General features: G+C 48.0%; 1 protein-coding gene across 3 annotated transcripts in view; it reads right to left on the reverse strand.

Moving 5' to 3' along the window:
- ABCC4 (ATP binding cassette subfamily C member 4) overlaps nucleotides 1-14,464 on the reverse strand; it is a 243,967-nt gene that overhangs the window by 149,490 nt on the left and 80,013 nt on the right. For all 3 annotated transcript variants that reach the window (XM_044249963.1, XM_044249962.1, XM_044249964.1), the window contains exons 9-11: nucleotides 11,494-11,595; nucleotides 6,172-6,261; nucleotides 4,831-5,022 (exon numbers count right to left, since the gene is read on the reverse strand). In XM_044249963.1, the coding sequence (XP_044105898.1) occupies nucleotides 4,831-5,022; nucleotides 6,172-6,261; nucleotides 11,494-11,595 (384 nt within the window). The remainder of the gene's footprint in view (nucleotides 1-4,830; nucleotides 5,023-6,171; nucleotides 6,262-11,493; nucleotides 11,596-14,464) is intronic.

Genomic DNA, 14,464 nt, shown 5'->3' on the forward strand with positions numbered 1-14,464 from the left:
AATGTCACAAGATCCATCGCTTATGTCAGAACAGTATTTTTACTGGGGACTTAGGTAATGAACTAAGTTAGAGCACCCAGACAAAGGGTGGGTCTAGACTCAAACGCCTTTTTTCTAACGTGTCACATATTATGGATGTGATTCTACCCAAAACTGGCTACTCTTAGAGTTAAGAGCTAGTATCTCTTCCATGTGAGTCTAACATGTACAAAATGCTTGTGATGCCCCTAGAAATCAGGTGCTGTAGGATCCTTATTGCCTTTCATCCTAAGAAACACCTCATTGGGATGATCATCTCCATTCCCAGCGGAAGAAACTGAAGCTTTGTAAGGTTCAACGAACCCAAATCGCACAGCTGGTAAGCAGAGAGACTGGGGTGCAGCCCACAGCTGTCTGCTCCGGGGCCTTGGCATTCAACCAGCGGGTTTCTAGAGAAAAGGGCTATAATATAATAGCCACCATTTATCAAAACCCTGGCATGTCTGCATTTTACAGGTACTGCCCACCATCTTGACGATAGTCCCATACCTCCCCCACTGAATCAGAAAGGAAACAGACACCCCAAGTTAATGCCCAAGATACCCAAAGGCCAGAGCTTTCCCACTGTGTATGCAATCTCTGTATCTACAACATCATTCCAGAAAGCCTGTATCCTCTGTGGTCATCTCATGTACATACACTGACACTAAAATTCCAAGAGGAGATGAGCAAAGGATCTCCTAACTCAGCAGGTGGTGTTCTGGATTCTTAAAGCCTTTACCAACCCTAAACAGAGTCACAGAGGGCATTTCAGGACGGTGGCAAAACCTCTTGGAAATCTTCTGGCCCAATGTCCACATTTGCAGTAGGCAGCAAGGACGTAGGCAGCAAAGACGCAGGCAGGTTAATGGGACGTTCCACAGTGACAACGCCGGGGACAGGACTCCACTCTCAACGACATCAGCACCCTGGCCTCCTTTTCTGCCGAGGAGGGAAGGAGAACAAGAGGCCCAGACTCCACGTCCCCACGCCATGCAGCAGCTGAACACAAACCTGCCCTGTAGGACGCCCTTCCCACCAGGGTGTGTGCCCATCCACGGCGCCCCAGAACACAGCCCACACACGGGTCCAGCTGTCCTGCGTGGTTTTGGCAAAAGCATCAGTCCCTGCAGAAAACCCTGAACGGCAGCCACCCATCCCAACATCTGCTTTTCTGCAGAGACGTTCAAATCCGGGAGAACAGAAAGGGCTGAGCGATCACCAGAAACGCAAGGTCATGCAGAGAAACAGCCCCAGCCCTGGCCTAAGTGCTCTGAGCATTGAGAGCTGAACTTGATGAAAGTCAAGAGAAAACGCCTGAGCGCTGTTTATTGCATACGCTGCATTCCACCTCCTTCAATTACCCAACTTTTTTTAACATTAAAAAAAAAAAAATCACAAGGACCCCTAGGTGGCTCCGTTAGTCACGCATCTGCCTTTGGCTCAGGTCAGGATCCCAGGGTCCTGGAATGGAGCCCCGTGCTGGGCTCCCTGCTCAGTGGGGAGCCTGCTTCGCCCTCTGCCTCTGCTGCTCGTGCAGTCTCTCTTTCCCTCTTGCCCTCGAATCAATAAAATCTTTAAAAAAAAAAAAATCACACACATATAATCTATTCATTATTTTTAAAGTGACATCTATTCAAGCTACAAATAAATTTAATTCCCCTTTTTTCAGGAATGCCCCCCTAGCCTCTTAGGCAATCGAATATAATCTATCTTGTCATGTTAGAGGTCAATGTCAAACATATCATTTGCAACTGGCTCAGTGTGGGGAGGCAAAAGTTTAGCTTTCTGTTGTATGTGAAAATGCTCTTCCTGATGTGGGGACACGTGTATCTGTCTGAATGTTACTGGCCATATAGACTGTCAGTACTTACCATTTACTCTTAGAAATTCTTCCTCCTGGGACGCCTGGGGGGCTCAGTGGTTAAGCGACTGCCTTCGGCTCAGGTCATGCTTCTCCCTCTGGCCCTCCCCCTCTCATACTCTCTCTCCTATAAATAAACTCTTAAAAAAAAAAAAATCCTTCCTCCTAGGCACACACAACCACCCGCATTCAAAGGGCCATGACAAGGACCAGGGTTCCCAGATGGCTTACGAACGGGAAAGGCAGAGGTGTAAGCATGAGAAGGAAAACCTCAGCTACTGGTACCCAGTTAGGGTTGGACCCTTCCCAAGTGGGCGACACAGAGCTATGGGAACCACACGCTGGCCTCTTTGGCCACGCCCCTGCTCGTGGTACAACACGCGAACTCCACAATGAGTCGATCATGTGGTCTGCCTCAGGACTTCTTCCCCCTTTTAAAGGGATTGTTGCTACTCCGTGGGAATGCCTGTTCAATGCTCAATGCTCAAACTGAAGGTCCTCGAAACAAGCTCTGGATTTTTTGTTTTTTTTTTTTTTTTAGATTTTATTTATCTATTTGAGAGAGAGAGAGGGACCGAGAGAGAGAGAAAGCCCATGAGCAGAGTGGGGAAGATGGGGAGAAGCAGGCCCCCCACTGAGCAGGGAGCCCGACATGGGGCTCGATCCCAGGACCCTGAGATCATGACCTGAGCTGAAGGCAGACGCTTAATGGACTGTGCCACCCAGTTCCGGACTGTAACTGCCAAATCCCTCCCGTGTTCTTGCACACGCAACACTGTCCTGGAGCAGGACTTCTGATGGCCTGCCATGGCCCACCTGCCTCGGTCTCTGGCCTCGAGCTTCTCACCAGTGCCACGCTGGTCTCCGCCTCCATTACCCAATGCTAAAAGCTCTTCCTTACACGCTTGCTCAGCTGGGAGGCATCGTGGCCCCGTGGAAAAGCACAGAATCTAGGGGCAGGCCAAAACCGAACCTGAGCCGCAAAGGTTTAGGTGACTTGTTTCATCTCTCCAAGCCTCAGCTTCAGCAACTACAAAATGAGGACGGTGCCATCAAAGGTCCTGGTCAAAGACCAAAAACTCATACACCTGTGTGTATACGTGGCGGGGGGGGGGGGGGGGGGGGGGGAGGCAGAAAAATGATCGGCACACGGACTCGGAAAATATGGGGATTATTACTACTGTTTTACATTTGTTCTCTCTCTTCCTTCGTGGCATTTGCCATTTTGAAAAAAACCCAGCCCATTGCTGCTAACTTGATGTCATTCCTGAAGCCACACCATCTCTCATTAACAATGACCCAGGGGAAGGAAACAGAAGCCCATTAAACAAGCAATTATGTTTTGTCCCATCATAAAATGCTACTCATCTGATAAAATCTAGGATGTTCAAGCCACTGTTCAAGCAAAATTACTATTTCCTCACAAGGCTGGCTTGGAGCCTTCAATGCCCTCCCTTGAAAAGTCTGTCCCAGCCTTTTCCACAGAGCATAAAAGAACAGTCGGATGTCCAGACCGCATTGAACAGACCCCGGGGCGAGCCCTTTAACGCTATTATCCAGTGAATTTTATGACCCAAAGGAAGTCACACAGTATTTATCAGTATGTGGGGTTTTTTCCCTTTTTTTTTTTTTTTTTGCTAAATTATATTCTCCGATCAGATAAGTTCGTTTTCCACATGCATTCATCCATTTGACCGAAATCCCAAACACAATTAAACAATTCATCTTGTCATTTTCTGCAAAACAATGTCATTTCTGCAAACAATCTCTCCCCTTGTGAAAGGACGTAGTACTCCAAAGAAATTTAAAGCATTTCCTTTTCTTTAAATAATAAATCACACGTGAAAAATCAAGCAGAGAGGAGACCTATGGACCAAAAGGGACCCAGAAGATGGATGAAGCAAGTGCGAAGCATAGACCTTACATGGAGTCCGATTCAGACCAACAGCTGACAAGATCCCCTCGCGAGGTAATTAGCAAAATGGAAACCTGACCAGAACGCTGATAATATTAAGGAATTGGGGCCATTTTTCAAGGACGATAACATGGTTTCTTTTCAAAGGCGTTCTTACCTTTCAGAGAACTAAGGAACTATGTGCAGATGAACTATATGAGGTCTAGGTTCTGCATCAGAATTTGGGGTGTGGATGGGGCTGGCCAGAGAGCAGGGGCACCAGGGCGGACAGACCCCCCCCACCCCCAGCAGAGCATGGCTGAAGCTGGGGGATGGGTACACAACGGGTCATTACACGACTCTGACTTGCCAATTTTTTTTTTAACTGTCCCTTTAAAAAGTTGAAAGTGAGTAAAACTCGGGCACCGGTGTGGCTCCGTCGGTTAAGAGGCCAGCTCTTGATTTCGGCTCCGGACGTGATCTCAGGGTCACAGGATCAAGCCTCACGTCGGGCTCTGCGCTCAGCGTGGGGTCTGCTTGACATTCTCCCTCTTCCTCTACCCCTCCCCTCACTCACACTCTCCAAATAAATAAAGTCTTTTTTTTTTTTTTTTTTTAAAGGGAATAAAGGGGCGTCTGGGTGGCTCATTGAGTTGAGCCTCTACCTTCGGCTCGGGTCATGATCTCAGGGTCCTGGGATTGAGTCCCAAGTTGGGCTCTCTGCTCAGCAGAAAGCCTGCTTCCCCCTCTCTCTCTGCCTGCCTCTCTGCCTACTTGTGATCTCTGTCAAATAAATAAATAAAATCTTAAAAAAAAAAAAAAAAGAATAAAACACAACCAAAAAAAGCACCCAGTGAATGTTGTCATCACATCAGGATTAAAACAGGAGTGTACACGTGCAGAGGAATACAGGGCAGTTGCCCACAAGACCAGCTTGAAGCGTTAAATGACGTCCAGAGATCTTCCAAACATAAAAAAGGAACTAAGCCCTGTCCTTTACACCAACACTATTACCATCCGACGCTCCAGTGACAGGTAACCGCGGAGTCCTTACCTTTCTCAAAGCGCAGGCCTTTATCACTTTCTCGTATCGTTCCTTCTCATATTTCTTCCCAAATAAAATGTTACTCCTCACAGTTCCCGAAAACACCCAGGGCTGCTGAGAAACGTAGGCGATCCTTCCATGCACGCTGACCAGCCCCCGGCTCCGGGGCAGCTCGCCGAGGACGGTGCTCAACAGCGACGACTGAAACAGACGGCAAACGAGTCCCTGTCGGCAGCAGCACCCGGCACAGAGCTGGCCACCGCCATCCCCAGCCTGCCCCGGCCCCGGGCCTTTGAGACCCCTCAGAGCTCCTTCCCTTTCAATACAATACAGGACAGCCCTGGAAGGTGCAATCAAAAATTTCAAAGCCCACAAGAGTGAGTATCAGCCTGCTCTGCCCAGGGGCATCTCCCCCAGATGAAAGGGTTTACTTGGGACTGAGAATGTTGGCCAATCGAGGAGAAGGCTGGCGTGCTCTGCACTGCGTAAGTCCGATCCGGGCTTTGTAAGCACGGAGGGGGCCCTGCACCCAGGCCTCCCTTATTGAAAAGACACTTGGTTTCTGGAAGGCTATGTGTAAACCCTCTATCCCACGCAGCAGAAACTCTGAAGTGAGTCAGGCTGGCAGAGAGAAAATCCATCTGCAATAATTATCCCATCATTCATATATTCTACACTTAACTTCCCCTATTTTTGTTTCCGATGCATGAGGCTAAGTGCGGCATGCGCACTTCCTTGAAGTCTTTCACAACACGCGGACATGGTATGTCTGTGCCTACTACTATCAGAATGCTCCGAACGCTGAACTGAAAAATTCCTTTGGCCCATCTGTCTTGCCCCAGGACCTGGTTGCTTCTAGAGGGCAAATGAGTCTGAGCCTTCTCACATGTGTATCTTTTGCTCCCAGCACAGCGCCATGCACACGGCAATACAATTACCACCTGTGCGGTGATGTGACAAGGGAGAGTCATCTAAGGAAATGTTTAAAGCTTTCCAGAAGGGCCTTTACAACCTCCAGGTTTCCTACAGGTCCTGCTCTGACAAAAGTAAGTCCCATTTTCTTGGCTGTTCTATCTCAAATAGCAGTCACATGAAGAATCTGCTTCACTGAGATATCCAGACAAGCATTTTCAAACTGTGTGACTTGATGCACCAGGAAAAACACAACACACACTGAGCAGCTTGATTTGCTGTGTAACCTTCTTGCAAAGCTGAGGCTCCATGGAACCCCTTTTGAGAAACACATTCTAGATAGACCCAATTCAAAACTGTGTGACACAAAGCGTAACCTCAAGAATTTAATATGGGATGTGGCATGGCAGTGAGCTGTCACAAGGCATTATGACTTACCTTTCCTGCTCCCACAGGTCCGATCACTGCTAACAATTCCCCCGGCCTCACAGTAAAGGAAAGGTCTTGTAGGGTTGGCGTTTCTGATGTCTTCGGAATGAAGTTTAAAAAAAGACACTCATTTGAATAAAGTAACACAAATTACCTCAAGAAGAAAATAAAATCATAGCCACTCATACGTGAACATAACCCACATCTCTATCTTTCCTATCTGAAGATTCTGTGTCCCAGGAGTGCTTTTCACTCAACTCTTTCTCTGGGGTTTAGCTGCCTTTTGAAGACCTCTTTTTTGAAGATCTTTTGAAGATCTCTTATCATTTGGGTATGAACCCTGTTCTCAACACCCACAGAATTTAAATGGTAGGTATTTCCTCGACATGAAGTTTTCTTAGTACATGGTAACATGAAAAGAAAATAACAGAACATTCAGTAGAGGAGGGGGTTTTGGGTCACAATTTTAATATTTTATTTAAATTCAATTTCATATACATACGGTATATTATTAGTGTCAGAGGAAGAGATCAGTGATTCACCAGCTGAATGTAACACCCAGTGCTCGTCTCCTCACGTGCCCTCCTTAACGCCCATCACCCAGTTGCCCCATCCCCCCCACCTCCCCTCCAGCAGCCCTCAGTTTCCTGTAGTTAAGAGTGTCTTATGCTTTGCTTCCCTGTTTGTATCTTTTATCTTTTTTTCTTTCCTTCCCCTATGTTCATCTGTTTTGTTACTTAAATTCCACATGAGTGAAATCACATAATTGTCTTTCTCTGACTTATTTTGCTTAGCATAATACCCTCTCTAGCTCCATCTACGTTGTTGCAAATGGCGAGGTTTCAGTCTTTTTGATGGCTAATAATATCCCATTGTGTGCGTGTGTTGTGTGTGTATAAGTATGTGTGTATATATAGCTCACATCTTCTTTATCCGTTCATCTGTCGATGGACATCTGGGCTCTTTCCATAGTTTGGCTACTGTGGACATTGCTGCTATAAACATTGGGGTGCACGTGTCCCTTCGAAGCACTGTGTTTGTATCCTTTAGATAAACACCTACTAGTGCAATTGCTGAGTCATAAGACAGCTCTATTTTTAACTTCTTGAGGAACCCACACTGCTTTCCAAAGTGGCTACACCAGCTTGCATTCCCGAGGGCAGTGGGAGAAGGTTCCCCTTTCCCCCCATCCTCAACAACATCTGTTGTTTCCTGAATTGTTAATTTGAGTCAGTCTGACCAGCGTGAGGTAGTATCTCATGGTGGTTTTGATGCGTATTTAGTATAGGCGGTTTTTAAAATTTTACATTATGACCCTTGGTTTTAATCTTCTATTCCATTAGCCTCCACAAGGTGGCAGCATAAGTACATGGCATGCAGGGGGCCCTTGGCTGGTAAGTAATTTGAAAGCTCCAATAACCTCCCCACCCTCCTTTGATAAGGAAGGAATCTCAGTAATGCTCACAGAAGCCAAGAAGGTACTTTACATTATAAGGTCACTCTGGGCACCAAGACTCCTGCCAACGATGGCCAAGGTTGTAATCACAGCTCAAATTTAACACCAACAAAAACAACGCCTAAATGAGAATGGAATTGTGGGCCACAGGGATATAAAGTCCGACTTTTCTAAAGGTAGCATGTCTTTATTACCTGTCCTAAACAGGGACAGCAAAGCACTTCTCCTGTTAAGGACACGAGGAGGTATGCACGACAGCACAGAACCCAACACAAGGAAAAAGGATAAAGCAAAGATCATGCTAATCAGAGGTTGTATTCCTGAACATTCTATAAATTCTAAGATAAAGGGGTGCCTGCGTGGCTTAGTCAGTGAAGCATCTGCTTTCAGCTCACGTCATGATGTCAGGGTCCTGGGATCAAGCCCCACATCAGCCTCACTGCTCAGCGGGGCATTTGCTTCTCCCTCTCTCTCAAATAAATAAAAATCTTTTTAAAAAAATCTAAGTTAAAGAGACATTGGGTTAAGAAAATTCTAAGAGCCCATGTTGGGCGCCTGGGTGGCTCAGTGGGTTAAGCCGCTGCCTTCGGCTCGGGTCGTGATCTCAGGGTCCTGGGATCGAGTCCCGCATCGGGCTCTCTGCTCAGCGGGGAGCCTGCTTCCTCCTCTCTCTGCCTGCCTGCCTCTCTGCCTGCTTGTGATCTCTGTCTGTCAAATAAATAAATAAAATCTTAAAAAAAAAAAAAAAGAAAAAAAGAAAATTCTAAGAGCCCATGTTAAAAAAAAAAAAAAAGAAAAAAGTTCAGTTTTACAGTTCTGCATTCAATCTGTTAAGGGGTCAAATTAGATTCGCTTCCATAGAGAACTTCCAAATATCAGAAAATCACTTGCTGAGTGAAGGGTGTATTGAATAAGGGAGTTTAGCAGAGCATGGTAAAAACTGAAATGAGGTTTCCTTTTCAAGCAATACTTGGATTTACCTATCTTTGAAGCAAAAGGTCAAGGGTACGAAGAAGGACAGTTCAAATTGAGACTACAGTAGTAGTAGGGGCCAACTACGAGAATGTTTGTCCAAACCCAGAAAAAGATGGATAGGAACTGCTTAAGGTGAAATTTAAGAAGGTGCTACTATTTGGGGATAATCCTGACTGTGGGCTTTGCTCGCCCTGTTATGATCCCCACCTACCTTCCCATGAGATCCTTCTGTGGGTACTGACTAGGCACAGCCCCATGGCTGGGGATCTAGCGCAGGTATCAGGATCCCAAGCCCTTTGGGAAGGCCGCTAGTAAAGGACTCGTGTTCTGCAGACACAGGTGAGGAAACGGCCTCCCTTATCACAGGAAACTGACCAAGAGCTGATCCAAGGCAACGCCACCTCCGGCATTCTAGAAAAGGATTCTTCAAAAACAAAGGGCAGAAGCTGCTCTTCAGAACAATCCCGGCAAGTACAACCACCCAGGACGGCGGTAGGAAGAATCCAACCCACGGAGACGCGAAAGCAGTGGAGATTGGGCAGCGGAGCTAACCTTCCACAAACACGTGCAGACCGGGACGTTCCGGGCCTGACCTTCAGGACCCCTCCCTGCTTCCTGGGTGGCTACATGCAGTTACAAAAATGCCCGAGAGACTAAAAGCACAGCAGGAGAAATAAAAGGTCTGGATCATTTTCAAAATGAAAAAAACTTCTCCGGAAAGAACTGAACGGATTACAAAATGGGTACGGACTAAAACAGTGATAATTACACTCCATCGCCAAAGGAAAACCAGCCTCAGAGTTTATGAGAATTCTAGAACTATTAAGAAGCTGGATGTCCATATGTAGAAACGTTTAAGCTTCTCCACTCCTTTCCTCATGTCTCATAACTAATTCGTTCCAATTTTGCTACATTTGACTCCAGTTACGACTACAAACCAGCCGTCACAAGCCCACACCGGCTTCCTGCTCCCCGCACCCCAGAATTTCTTGCGGGGCTGGACAGGATTCACTTCCCTGGGGGGACTTCAGGATCAGGCGCTGCTAGAGCGTGACCAGCAGGGGGCAGCATCTGCCAGTTGAGGGCCGCTCTGGCATCACTATGCGATGCCCCCTCACGGTGCCAGTCACCTGCTGGGCCCTGGGGAGGCAGCCCTGAGCCACACAGATGAATCACCCCTGCCCTGTGGCAGCTTGCAGGCTCCCACCGGACCATGCACTTCAAAGCTGACAGACTGAAACCAAGTACATTCGTTTCATGAATGAACCCCCGTGGGTGAGACCTTTGCCCAGTTACCCACCCGGCCGTCTGGCGCAGCTGCTCAGAACGTCCACGCCCTTCCGCTGCCCAGCCCAGCAAGCGCCGCGTTTGGCCTCAGCTTCCCTCCCAAACCCCCAAGGTCTGTGCCCCTCCCTCACCCAAGACTCTCGCCTCTGTGGCCTAATCATACAGGCCGTCATCACTCCCAGCGTGAGGCACGATCCTTGCACGGATGCAGCCAAGACACCAGAATGGGGTGTCCACTGCTACAAGACAAGCCGTGGGAAAAAAAAGTCAAGAACATGTTTGTAAGTACTAGAGAAGCAAACAGAACTGCTCACTTAACAGGGCTGCAGGGTTTGGCATGGAAGCAGTTTGGTAATGAGTCACCTCCCACGGGAGGTGGTCACGACCTCAGTGCTTTCTAACTCAGGGGCATTCGCAGACGGAAACTTCAGCGGTGCTTTCTAGAAGGGCTCAAGGTGTATCACAAGGAGAACTCTCCGGCAGGAGGCAATCTGCCACACTAACAAAAAAACAGTCCGGTGCGTTAACAGCTGGTGTGAGCGTCCACGTGCGACCGTGCCTGACGTGGCCCTCTGCATTTGGAGACACAGGAGGCTGGCACCCACAGCCCCCCCCCACCGCTGCATCCCCTCTGCGGGGCCCACAGAGCAGGCCCTCCCTCCACCGCCCCCACTCCTGCTGGCTGCCAGGCTCCTGAGCTGTGCTTCAGATGGGTGACCCTCTGGCAGAGGCCACCTCCTCCCGGCATCCCTCCCGCCTTCGCTCATCTCTGGGTTGCCTCACACACCACCCTTTGCCCTCTTTGCTCCTTTGTTCTTTCTCTGCTTAGGTGATGAACTCCCTTTCTCATGGTGTGAGCTCTGTTTTCCTGACTAACCCAGACTCTGACGGGAGAATGCACAAAGAAGACCACAGAAGCAGGCCAGGAAAGCGGTTCAGCTGTGGACAAGGGAGGCCGCACGGGGCCTGCAAGGCTGAGAAGGCGAGCACAGTCTCTCCTGTTTTTCTCATTTGCCTCAATGTCATAAAAAAGCCAAGTGTCAGAAAACCCTCATGACCTCACTTATTCTATCTGTCAGCTTGCCACGGAGTGAAACCCTTAAGCTGGAAATCATCGGCATTGACTAGTCCCACCTGCTCCCTCCTCCCTGACCTTGGCTGCCACCAAAGCAGCTGGAAAACTTCCAGAAGCTGAGCACAGGGGAGCCATCGCCCTACCCCACAGCAACGACGTCAACATAAAAAACATACACTGATTCCCCAAAGTCTCTCCTCCATAAGAGTATGTATCTTAGTTAATCTGTGTGTACTGTATCATTCTTCTGTTCAATCCTGTAAATTCTAACATCGCCAACTTACGTACTCATTCCGAAAAAATGTGGTAATACATGGAAAGTTCTCTTAAAGATAGGGAACAACACATCAAATGCCTTTAACTGATTTTATACTTTATCAGTTGCAAACCTTATTCCTGATTTTGAGCTTTTTTATAACACACTTTCAAGCAAATGCGGCCGGTCACATTTTATACGGTGAGAGAAAAATCTCAAAATTCACATCCACGTGACCAGTCATCCTACAGCAGCTGTGATCTCATGAGGGGTGATACGTACCTTATCCCAAAAGGCAGTGACGTCCTGCACGTGCACTATGGTTTTACCATCTGATGGCAGCTGAGGGGTGCGCTGTGAGATCTCGTCAAGCAACAGAAAGTTCTGCAGAAGAAGGAAAAAGGCGGGCTGAGCTGTGGGAACGAGACACACACGAGAGTAATTGCTTCCCTGGGAATCTGCCGTGGAGCATTTTACACAGCCCGTCTACCCCTTCACCAACTGTATCTGAAGGCTTGGCAGCAATCACGACACAGGATACATCAGGTAATTGTATAATAGAACGCATAGACAGAAATAAAGAGTTCACAAAGTTATCTCCGTAACCCTCCCAACAAGGGTCCTGAACCTTCCCTGAAAAGAAAATACAGCTCCAAACAGTGAACACATTTAGAACCCGGACATTTGCGTTTTACTTCTGTGTTACCAACAATAAACAGGGGAGTTGGTAGAAAATGATTCCATAAATATTGACCTAATCCCACCATGTGCCAAGCACCACGCCAGAGGCTGGGAACACAAAGATGAAGGCCAGCGTCGCCCCCCACCCACTCCCCAACCACCTTCAGGAATCCGGTTGGCCCCAAAGGACAGGCTGGGAACACGAGGCCAGGGGCAGCGACTCCGGATGAAAAACCGGGCTCTGCCCATTTATTTGTGGTGACCTTTCCCTGGGCACTTAGGTTCATGCTCTCCCTGTACATGTCCAAATCAGTGTATCATTTGTCATTAACTATCCTTTGTCATCATTCTTTTTTATTTTTCTAATCTGAGACAGAGAGCATGTATGGATGTGCAGGGAGCGGGGAGGAAGAGGAAGAAGTAGACTCCCCATTGAGCAGGGAGCCTGATTTGGGGCTCAATCCCAGGACCCCAAGATGATGACCTGAGCCGAAGGCAGACGCTTAACCCACTGAGCCACCCAGGTGCCCTGCCCCCATCATCATTCTTTTAAAAAAAAAAAAAAGAGAGAGAGAGAGAGAAAGAAAGAAAAGCTCCTAACAAGTTTCTATCTCTTATAAAAAAAAATATTTTATAAGCATTTCTCATTATCCCTCAACTCTTCTCCTTAGTAAATACCCTGGACAGCAGAAACAGCCACATCTTCCACTCCCTTCCCTTTTCCCCACAAGTTAGCAGCTCAAGGCTGCAGTCGGACTGAATTAAATGAAGCCCTGGGCGGGGCAGGGGCGCCTGGGTGGCTCAGCGGGTTAAAGCCTCTGCCTTCAGTTCAGGTCGTGATCTCAGGGTCCTGGGATCCAGCCCCGCAGGACTCTCTGCTCAGCAGGGAGCCTGCTTCCCTTCCCCTCTCTCTGCCTGCCTCTCTGCCTATTTGTGATCTGTCAAATAAATAAATAAAATCTTTAAATGAAGCCCTGCTAACTGTTACAAATGTAACATAATCACATACAGGAAAACTCCTTGTTCTGCAAAAGCTAGACAAAATTCAAGAAGAGTGCATTGGCACAGAAACGGGATAAACAACCAAAGCCACCCCTACCCCCAAATCACTGAACGTGTGGCAGAGACTGGTAACGGCCCTCATGGCTGCACCCGTGCTCCTATAGAAACAAAGCCCTAGTTTTCAGCTGGCACATGGCAGCTTGGAAAAGGGACCCTCCTTCCCAGCCTCCCAGGGAGCAGTGTGTAGCCACGTGATTCAGTACAGACCAGTGGAAAGTGACAATGTCTGAGAACCCTTTTTCTGCCCAGTGGCTTCGAAGTTGCCAGCTTAGTCAAGGCCCCACAGAGTGAAATAATAAAAAAGTCAGCATCTGCAGGGGCGCCTGGATGGCTCAGTCGGTTAAGCGTCTGCCCTCGGCTCAGGTCATGATCCCAGGGTCCTGTAGTCAAGCCCCATGTTAGGCTTCCTGCTCAGAGGGAAGCCTGCTTCTCCCTCTCCCACTGCCTCTCTGCCTGCTTGTGCACACGCTCTCTCTCTCTAATAAATAAATTAAAATCTTAAAATAATAATAATAATAAAAGAAAGCATCTGGGTCTCTGACACCACAGAATAAAATGCCAGCCACGGAACTTCTTAGAGGGTGAACTCTGTCCTCCCCGAAAAGATGTGGTAAAGTTATAAACCCGATTACCTCAAATTTTGACTTTATTTAGAAATGGGGTCATTGCAGATGTGACTAAGGTGTGATCGTGGCGGAGCAGAACTTTAGAGGGAGTTCTAAATCCAGTGCGACTGGTGTCCTTAGAAGAAGACAAAGAGGGGCACCCGGCGGGCTCAGTCAGTAGAGTGTGCAGCTCTTGATCTCGGGGCTGTGAAGGTGAGCCCCACGTTGGGTCCAGAGATTACTTAAAAATAAAATCTTGAAGGGGCGCCTGCATGGCTCAGTGGGTTAAAGCCTCTCTCTGCGGCTTGGGTCATGATCTCAGGGTCCTGGGATCGAGCCCCACATTGGGCTCCCTGCTCAACAGGGAGCCTGCTTCCCCTTTTCTCTCTGCCTACTTATGATCACTCTCTCTCTGTCAAATAAATAAATTTTTAAAAATAAATAAATAAAATCTTAAGTCAGAAGAAGATGCAGAGACACACAGGCAGAAAGCATCAGCTGTCTGATGAAGACAGAGATCAGAGTGACGGGACAGCAAGCAGAGGAACGTCAAGGTCTGCCCACAACCACCGGAAGCCGGACAACGTGAGGAAGACTTCTCCCTTGTAGGTTTCAGAGGGATGGTGACCCTGAGGGCAGCTGAATTTCAGGCTTCTGGCCTCCAGAACTGTGAAACCACAAATTTCTGTTGCTCTGATCCACCCAGTTTCCAGAAACTTTGTCCCAGGACCCCTAGGAAACTGACACACAACCTTAGGAAGATTTGTGCAAAAGAGAAAAATCACGTACCCTGTGTACGCAGCTTACACAAGAGTACTCTAGGACCCACGGGGCAAACCTAACCCTAACCAACGTGGGAAGCTGCTGAGGTAAGCCCGTGAAACCATTTTAGGGAAACAGCACAT

This window comes from Neovison vison, chromosome 5 (assembly GCF_020171115.1).
Source record: "Neovison vison isolate M4711 chromosome 5, ASM_NN_V1, whole genome shotgun sequence".
Classification (NCBI taxonomy): Eukaryota; Metazoa; Chordata; class Mammalia; order Carnivora; family Mustelidae; genus Neogale; species Neogale vison.